We start from the raw sequence: 9,893 nt of genomic DNA, 5'->3' as shown, positions 1-9,893 counted from the left end.
GGTTCTCTCCTCTTTGTATACCTCACAAGTATTCTGCCATGGAACTTATGGACACGACAATAGTAGTAGTTATAAGGTGTTTGATCATTGTGTCGTTGTACATATTGTGTATACAACGTTAGTAGCTAACGTAGCTTAGCTTGGTAGCCGCCGAGTGCAGCTAAAGGGGCTATTGTATCAACATGCCGCGACGTGTAGCTTGCTAGCTTGTATGATGCGTGTGCAGTGCTTTGCCCCACAGGTCTGAGAAGAGGACCTGCACATTTTACTCGTTCCCAAAACACTTTTACAAGCCCCGATCTAAAATGGTTCACGACAGTAGCCATATTGCTAAGAGCCATATAGCCAGTAGTACTATGACCCGGACGGGCATATACACAATATGTACAATGACACAATGATTTACATTATTACAAATATGGTAACGTGGTTGTGGCTTTTACAAATAGTGGTTAGCTTTAGAGATGAATGGCTATGATCACGGAGCACTAGTGTTAGGTGAAACAGATACATTTTCATTCATCACTCCTCGGCTAGTAGTAGCAAGGCTCTGTGCTTCGTGCCACTACCTGTGTGTGACTCTCAGAGCCCCTCGATGCCCTGCACCTGATGTGACGTCAGCATTAAGATGACACACACACGTTATTGAACCATGGATTAAAATATGCATGTGCGTGGAGCTTGTGGTTTGGTCGACAAAATGTTTGATAAAAACGCTAAAACTGGGTCAATTCCGATAATTTGTTTTCCCCTCTTCATGAAAGTCAGCGTTGGCCTAGTCACATTGTTTATTGAACAAAAATACAACCTGCAAGTTGGCCTTTAAACAAGGTCCATTTTCAACATCCACTATGTCAATATCCCCCACCACACTCCACTTAACATCAAGGAGATTATAGTCAATACATAGAAATGGATGGATTGTGTCCTGGAACGTCACTGCAGATAGTCAGAGTATACTGTACACATGGACATCTCTTTTCCATGTGCTGAGTTGAGAAGGTTGATCTGTGTAATCCAAAATGACTCACCGTATCAGCTCCCAGTATTTTTCTTATTTTATTGCATTTAAAAGTCTACAGCCTTTCGAGCCCTCATGAGCTCTTCATCAGGTAGGTTTTGATAGCAAGTCTTTTTGAATTACACAGAGTTCACTGCGTAAACTATGTAATTCAACAAACAAAGTATGACGATCATTCTCTTTTGGAATTTTTTTTTCCTCAAATACACGTGGGCAGCATTCTCCTGCTCCCCTGTGTTTTTAAGTAAGCAGTGCGTCACTGCGTGTATGTGTGTGTGTTTGTCTTGTACTGTGTGATCACCTGCTGTGTGTATCAGAGGTCATGCTTGCACCTAACCAGCCTCTGGAAGGCTTTTTTGAAGTCTTCATTAAAGACAGTGTAGATGAGAGGGTTGATGAGTGAGTTGAGGTAGCCCAGCCACGTTAGAAAGTCGGCCGTTTCTACTGAGGTGGTGCAGGAGTCACAGGTGTTGACAATCACCTCCTTGACGAAGAATGGCAGCCAGCATATGACAAAGGCCCCCAGTATCAACCCCAACGTGGACGCAGCCCTGCGCTCCCGAGCACCCGAGATCCGCGGCCCCCGGTACGACTGACTGTGGTACGACTCACTGTGGCACAGTTCGCCGCGGCGTGACTTGACGCGTCGCTTTCTGTTCCTCTGGGGGCTCTTTGTGGTGACGCGCGCACGTTCATCGGCGAAGGGGCCGGGGGATTTCTCCGGTGGACGCAGGGGGTCAGGGCTCTGGGGTTCCCTGTCCTCGTCCACGCCAGCCGGGTAGGAGGGAATCACGCTCCCGTTGGTCATACAGGAGGAGTAGCGGCTCGCTCGGCTGGCCTCCCGGCGCATGTAGAGGGTCTGGGCGGCTCTGTAGATCTTGTAGTAGAGGATGAGGATCAGCAGCAGGGGGATATAGAAGGCTCCCAGGGTGGAGTATAGTGTGAAGGCTATGTGGTGGTGAGTGATGATGCACTGGTATTCCTCCGCCGCATCCCCGTTGTGATGGCGCCACAGGAGGGGGGGCACAGAGATGAGGAAGGACAGCAGCCATACCACCGCCACCATCGCCCCGGCCCTGGCCCCGGTGCGTTTGCGGGAGTAGTCGACAGCATCGGTGATGGCCCGGTAGCGGTCAATGGCAATAGCGGCCAGGTGGAGAATGGAGCAGGTGCAGCAGGTGATATCCACACAGAGCCACACTGTGCACACCAGCTGGCCCATGACCCAGGCCTCTTTCTGGATGTAGATGATGCTGAAGGGCATGACCAGCACGGCCACCAGCAGGTCTGTCACCGCCAGAGAGCAGATGAGGTAGTTGGCCGGGTGGTGCAGCTTGTGGGTCACTATTATAGCCGTGATCACCAGGCAATTAATGACTGCGGTCAGCACGGCCAGTACGGAAAGAGACAGAGTAAGCAGGATCTTGCGAGGGGGAGTTCCTGGGTTCCCCAGTGAGTCATAACCAGGGCTGCCCGTGGCGAACACCCCCTCAGTGCAGTTGGGAAAGTCCATCCTGTAAGGAGCAAGGGAAAGAAAGCTGAGGATTAGATACAGAGGGGAGCTCAGGGGAATTGTATTGGTACATAAAAAAATTGGGTTTTATAGAATCCAAAAAATCCATTTGATTCAGTATTTGCTTTCTGACTGCACTCACTTAGCCAGGTTTTTAATCTGTTCTCTATTTACCATGATGTTTATACTATCAGTGCACTAAGAGTCAGCACCCAGAACAGGTGATAAAAGCATTACAATAATCCTCCTCTCCCATCACCACCTTCTCTCTTCTTAAAATGAAACATCCACTGCAAACTGCTTTGTGAGAAGAAACTTTTATTGAAATACATTTCAAGATAATGGATCTTAAAAACTGTGTTCAAGGTTATTACATTTGCCAAGGCAAACTTTGTTTTAGATTATATATATATATATGTGTGTGTGTGTGTGTGTGTGTGTGTGTGTGTGTGTGTGTGTGTGTGTGTGTGTGTGTGTGTGTGTGTGTGCGTGCGTGCGTGCGTGCGTGCGTGCGTGCGTGCGTGCGTGCGTGCGTGCGTGCGTGCGTGCGTGCGTGCGTGCGTGCGTGTGTGAGGATCTGTTTTCACCATGTCTTGAAGAATAATGGCCGGCTTACCATGGAATTTGTGGAGCACATTCATAACCCCAACATGTACAAACCTATTGATTTTGGTCATCTCATACCCTTTCCTCTAGCCATCAGGCCAAATGGAGAAGATGTATTTAAAAAAGTAATTGCCATAAAATTCGCTGTACACATCCATGATCCCTAGAGTAAGACACCTATTGATTTTGGTGACCCCATGACCTTTAGCACCATCCCATAGCATCCATCCATATCATCAGGCCAAAGCATCCTTTTTCAAATGAGTGTATCTTCTGATTAAGCCCGACGGGCCCGAGATATCATAAATAGATCAATACAATCCTTATTAATTAATGTTGCGTTTTCTTTTCTTCTAATGCAGCCAAGAGTAAAGACCCTAACCCTATCAAAACAACAGTCAAAGTAGGCGGTTAGGTGGCCGAGCGGAGATTGTGTTCGTCACCAACCCCGGAGCTGTGAGCTGGATTCGCCTGTTCGAATCCAGCTCACAGCTCCGGGGTTGTCACCAGCTTGGCTGGCCGTCTGCACTAATACAATTGGCTGTATTAGAGGGTGGGAGAAGCTGGCGGGGTGGGTCCGGGTCGTTGTAAACAGCGACTCCTACAGTTCGGTCGGGGCGCCTGCTAAGCGCGGATAGGACTTGAGGGGGATAGTGTGGTCCTCCCACACGCTACGCCCTCTCGATGAGAATCCGCGCTGCCAGGTGAAAAGAAGCGGTGATTGGCTGGACGTGTGTCGGAGGAAGCACGTGGTAGCCTCCACTCTCCCAGATGATCTGACTGTGGGGGGTAAGTGCGCAGCGACCAGGAAGGGACTGGGAATTGGCATACGACTAACATTGGGATGGGAGAAAATCGGAGGAAAATGGAGGGGGAAAAAGATCAAAAAAAAAAAACAACAGTCAAAGTGTATATTTTCAGCACTATGTTTGTTTACCAATGATTTTAAGTGTTATTAGCGAAATATGAGTTCATAAATATCTCGGCACATCCCGGCGGAAACCGGATGAATTAGTTGCGAGCGAATAACGCCTCATGAAATCGTTGTAGTCCTAAGACAGAGGAGACCCAGGGCTTTCAATGGACATAGACATTTCATAAAACTACACTACCCAGCTCACACCAGCCTCTGTGAAAGCTGCTGAAAATATTTGTTGTTATTTTTGTGATTATATCTCACGGGTCGAACAAACATGAACGTTATTGCCATAAAATAGAACATAGTTTGTTTCTTTACCTTTTTTTCTAGCAAGAAAATGTGTCTCAATCTGATGACAGGGAAAAATGACAGGGCTATTTTAATTATAAAAAATTAACTGTACTTACAGTAGATTTCATTCATGGTTTTTGCTGCCCTGTTACGGTGGCCTGGTGGTATTAAATCCAAATTGAACTCTGCCATTGGAAAGAGGAGATTTGGCCCAGATCCATAGATGTATGACTTGACCATAATAAGGTAATTTATAGGCCTGATATTCTATATTCTATATTCAAATTTCAAATTGCAAGTCAGTACTGTATCTACAAAACCCCCTGTGAATCATCTGCCCTTTATTCATTAGCTTAGATTTTTTGTACACTTGATAAAAAAATGTCATGTCTGGTCAATGTTAGCATGGTGTTATTCACCATCAAAGATGGATTATTTCTTTTAAATAATAATAATTTATATTCTCCTTAGGTTCATTACATGTTATTCAAGCATAGTAACAGACACAATATTTTGCAATATAATAATAATAATATTCCCTGAGGTCCATAGATGTCCCTAGATACCAAGAAGATGCAAATGGACCTTGTAGAAGTGGAGCAATCTTCCATTTACTTGGGTATGTACTTTTTAGGCACATTTTCTGAAAATAATATTATGGATAGGGCTTAAGAGGTTAATTGTACACATTTGCTGTAAATATGCATGGCCCCGTGAGGGAGAAACCTAATGATTTTGGTGACGCTATGACATTTCCTATAGTGCCACCCTATATTAATATCGACAACTCTTGTTTCTGGCAAAGTGGGGAGATTATTAGACCTTGGCAGAGGTCTGCACTCTACTGAGTGCATTCTTCTAGTGAACCATGGAATAATGGCCAATGCCATCCAAACCTGAGCATGTTTTTCAACATATTTAGGATGCTCGATATTGGCTTTTTTACCGATACCGATATTCCGATATTGTCCAACTCTTAATTTCCGATACCGATATATGCAGGTAATTAATAATAATTTCAGGTAATTAACATTACATATCTCTTGTTGTGGAATTAACACAACATTATGCATACTTTTGACAATAAATAAAATCTGAATTTGTTCTTACTTGCTTGGGTAAATAAAGGTAATAGAAATTAAAAAAAATAAATAAAATATTTGAAAACCGATACATTTTAATGCCAATATCGGCCGATAATATCGGTAGGCCGATAATATCGGACATATTATTTACTTTTTGATAATGAAACAATCCATTGATAAATCAATAAACCAACCTACCATCCAATCAATCAAGCAATCCCAGCCTACCTGAAGCTCTAGTTTAGCGTGTTCCCTGCAGCGTGAGTTCAGTGTGACGCTCTGTTGGCTGACCATTCTCTGGGGGCTCGGCCATCATGTCCCTCTCCAGCTCTCTCACTCAGCCACACCTGAGAGTGAATGAGAGAAGGACGCAAGGTGGCGAGAGAGGAGACAGAAAGAGAGAGAAAGAGAGAATGGAGGAGGGAAGAAAAAGAGGACGAGGGGTGACCGAAAGTAGGAACCTAGCTTAGTCAGAACAAAGAGAGGAAGACAAGGACACACACACGCACTAGCTACAACACTGCTGATCAAGCTGCGTCACTGGTAAAGAAGCTGTGTGTGTGCGCTCATGCATGCTCGCCTGTGTTTGTGTGTTTGGTCGTTTGCATGTGCGAGTGGGTGGTCGTGTGGGCAGTGGTGGTGGTTGAGTGTTTCTTCTGTTTGTTGGCTTTCATCTTTCCGTCTGGCGCGAGGCCGAGATGTACGGATCGGGGTCCCGCTCAAGTTTTTTCTCCTCCCTTCGTGATCAGTCCAAAACTGAGACGATCTCCTAAATAACCAGCCTAGTACTGAATGTCTCTTGTGCAATTAAATCTCTTCTCATATCTGCATGTGCAGGCGTAGCCGTCATCAGTGTCCTCCCGCTGCTTCAGTCTCTCTTGCCATTAAAAAAAAGATATGAGTGGGAACAGTTGCTATAGAAACGCAAGAAGTTATTTTACTTAAAGGAGCACTTGGCTGATTTTCAACCTCAATCCTATTGTTCTGTTGTGAGGAGGACATGTGATAATCGGACATGTAACTCATCAACGTGTTCTGTGTCTCGAGAGCTCAGCTGCATCGGCACCCTGAGAAATTGTCACAGAGAGGAGAGCAGACCTAACGAACTGCAGACACCATTTCCTGTAGTGGAGCCCCACTCGAAGAAAGTTGAAGAAATGGTGTCTGCGGTTCGGCAGAGGTCTGGTCTCCTCTCTGTGACGTCAGAGGAATATTGTCCTCCTCACAACAGAACGATAGGATTAATGTTGAAAATCGCCCAAGTGCGCCTTTAATGCCGACGACGTGTATTGTCGTCTTATCAGAGCCCCCGTTGAGTGCCGACGACGTGTATTGTCGTTTGATTTTTTTATTAGCGATCTGAATTCATATTTCATCAACCGAGTCTCCCGTTGGTACAGCAGACCCTCTAGGAGCTCAGATGGGAAAATACCGCCCCCTATCGTCTATCCCTGTGTAACTGCAGGTCATTCGATTATAACTGGCTCCACTGTGCTGGCAAGCCGTCTGATGATGAGGGAAGTGATCGCGAGTTGGAATGCAGCGTGGAATATATATTTACAGCAGCCAATAATCAATCAATAAACACGATCGATATTTGGAATGGCGATCAGGAATTGGAATAATCTTTTTGGAGAACATCTGATCTAATGTAAGGAGTCTATGTTACCAGTATTGGGGTAATCAGAGCTGTATTCACTGAGATATCAGCATGTGCCGTGTGTGTGTATGTGTGTGTGTGTGATGTTGAGGAAATGAGATAATAGATTTTTCAGCCCACCTCTATAGCGTGCATAAGTACACATAATCATACTATCGATAATCTAGCGTTTATTTGAAAACTATTCATAAATAGGCCGACAAATGACAATGTGTCTAGTGTATTCGAGAATATTCCAATAAATGCCGTTTATGGGGGAATCTTTCTATTTTCCCGAAAATCTTCGAGAGAACGATAGCTTTTCGAAATGCTATAAAAAGGATATGAACCGATTAAAAAAAACAATCCGTTTCGACAATGTTGACTGCAAACAAGTCATTGATAAGCGACGGGCAGATTAGACACATAGCCATAATTTAAAACATAGATTATGCGTTTTTAACGCTAACATTGAAGTGGATGATGGCATTCAAGGGGGTAAAAAGGTAAACAAGGCCGGCACTGATAGTGTTAACACATCCACCGCCATAAACGGCTTACGACGGGTTTGCTGATCATGCGAATTCCGCCAATCCACGGCGTACAACGTTATTGAGATCATATTTAATTTTTCCGCCATGGTATTCATAATTCCGCCACCCAGCCTGCTGAGACGGGACTCGGCACAACCGTGCAACGCTTCAATACCGCCTCCTGGTGGATGATCGGGCGAGTTACAACCGGAAATGGATCTCTGGTGATCTCGGTGCATCTCGGAAAGCCGTCTGGCAGGCACATATTGTTTCCGGGACTCTAGACACACATCCGTGTATATGGATCGCTGCCATAACTCAATAATCGGTATGATTTGGCCGTTTATTGCGCCATACAAACCGGAAATGGATCTAGTCGATAACGTCAAATAAGTGGGATCTTTTTCCTCCAGTCTCATCGGCGAACGGTAAGAGGACAGTAAAGTTACTTTCAGCGTGATTGTTTATTCATTTCAATGCAAACCGCTCTGATCAATATATCACCCATACTACATAAAGCATTTACTGACGATCACGGAATTATTAACGCCCCCCCCCCCCGACCTTTCATCCGCGCATGATGAGTCATAACGTTTAGGATCGTATTCAGTTGGATTTTTTAATATAGCGTGTATCGCGAATAAACTGCAATCGATAATCTATATTATGCGTTTAGGCCTATAACTAGCGTTCTAGGAATTACTGCAGAAAACGATAAAAACATACTTATATTCTAGACGGTATTTTCGTATGAATATATGAATGAAAAAGTATAACGTTCCTACATCCTGAACGATAGCTAATCGATGTTGAATGGGCCATAGTAATGTCAATTTAGCAATACAATTTAAAAAGTTATAGCCCTGCAAAGAAGGTGAACATCTCCATAGGCTTAGACTGGTGGCAGTGATCATACATTGATGGATAGAAGCGTGGCAGTTAATGTGTTAAGGACCAAAAAACATATATATATACGATGCATGTGTTGTGCTGGATTATGTCGTGGACCAGATGGACATCAGATGGACCAGATGACGATCAAACAATTGGAATATTCTTTTTGGAATACCCCTGAGTGACCACAGGAAAGGACTATCTGACGTAAATTTCAGCTTGATCCAACAATGTTTTCATTCCGATCCAGCTGATCGGCGTGTGTTGTGGTAATAACGAATGCCGTTACTGGCAATCAAAGCATCAGAAACGACCCCCCCCCCCCCTCTTTCATGCATTCATGATGAAACATAATACCTATTATATACATTTGATTTGGAAATAGTAGCGTGTCCAGGGACGAAACGCCAATGCTTTTAGTAGAATTCATATTGCGCCCTATATCCAGCCTCCCAGGAATTAGCCCGGATCATTCCGAAATTATACTTATATTCACCACGGCATAACGCGTGAACGTATTCATGAATCTTTTTTTTCTTTTTTGCATCTTGGACAGAAGAGTTACTGTCAAATGACCATTGTATTGTATCCATATAGAATATAGATATAGCTCTACAAACAATGTCACGCACTCCTATCTTTAACAGCGTGGCCTAGTTAGAACAGGATGAGGAATAGCCTCTTCCCTGAATGAGTTAATGGGGTGATGGAACTTATTACTGCCTTCATGGCCATCAGTTGTTGCCTATTGGACTTTGCAATGTTGTGATTATTTGCAACATATTTATTTTATGCTAAATTCAGTACATTTGTCATATTGGTTATTTATTTTATCTAATAAACAGCATTTGCATAAAGCAAGCATATCTGTCCACTCCCATGTTGATAAGAAAAATATCCCTTGGTACATTTTGAACAGACAAAACATTAACTATGGACAATCATGCGATTAATCAGCCTTGACAGCCCTAATAAGTGCTAGTGCATCCAGATAGTTTCAGTGTGATTTGCCTAGTTTTGGAGATATCTGCCATAGAAATGTCTGCTGTCACCTCCGTACAATGGAGCTGAATGGCACTGGTTTGTAGCGCCCAAAGCAGGAAAAAAAACTCCACATACCTTGCCGTAAGCAACCCCCTTAATAAATAATGTACACCTTGACTTCACAAAGAGATGCCGTCAATCTCATGGCGCTCAGCCAGGCTGAGATGTCAATAGCAATCATCTAGGTCCCTGCTGGACTGTAGCCTATTCCTGTCTTGCCTCTAGAAATCATCTAGACCTCTGGTCCCTGCTGGACTGTAGCATGACAATACGATCACCTCCTTCTTAACACCTGTTGGCTCACACCAGGGCTCTTAGATGACGAGTGTTTGGTCACCATGGTGGAGG

The 9,893-nt window shown here is 44.2% G+C and overlaps 1 protein-coding gene across 1 annotated transcript; it reads right to left on the bottom strand.

Annotated features, from left to right (window-relative positions):
* Nucleotides 1–1,334: 1,334 nt before the first annotated feature.
* htr1fa (5-hydroxytryptamine (serotonin) receptor 1Fa) lies at nucleotides 1,335–2,534 on the bottom strand (the record flags this gene model as incomplete). The annotated part of the gene is made up of 1 exon (XM_084310115.1): nucleotides 1,335–2,534. One exon carries the CDS (start codon nucleotides 2,532–2,534, stop codon nucleotides 1,335–1,337), a length of 1,200 nt encoding a protein of 399 aa, XP_084166241.1.
* Between the last annotated feature and the right edge of the window lie 7,359 nt (nucleotides 2,535–9,893).

Source organism: Notolepis coatsorum (assembly GCF_963971535.1).
Source record: "Notolepis coatsorum genome assembly, chromosome: 3".
Lineage (NCBI taxonomy): Eukaryota > Metazoa > Chordata > Actinopteri > Aulopiformes > Paralepididae > Notolepis > Notolepis coatsorum.
The sequence above is the reverse complement of the archived record's forward strand: the minus strand, read 5'-3'. Positions and strand labels throughout refer to the sequence as shown.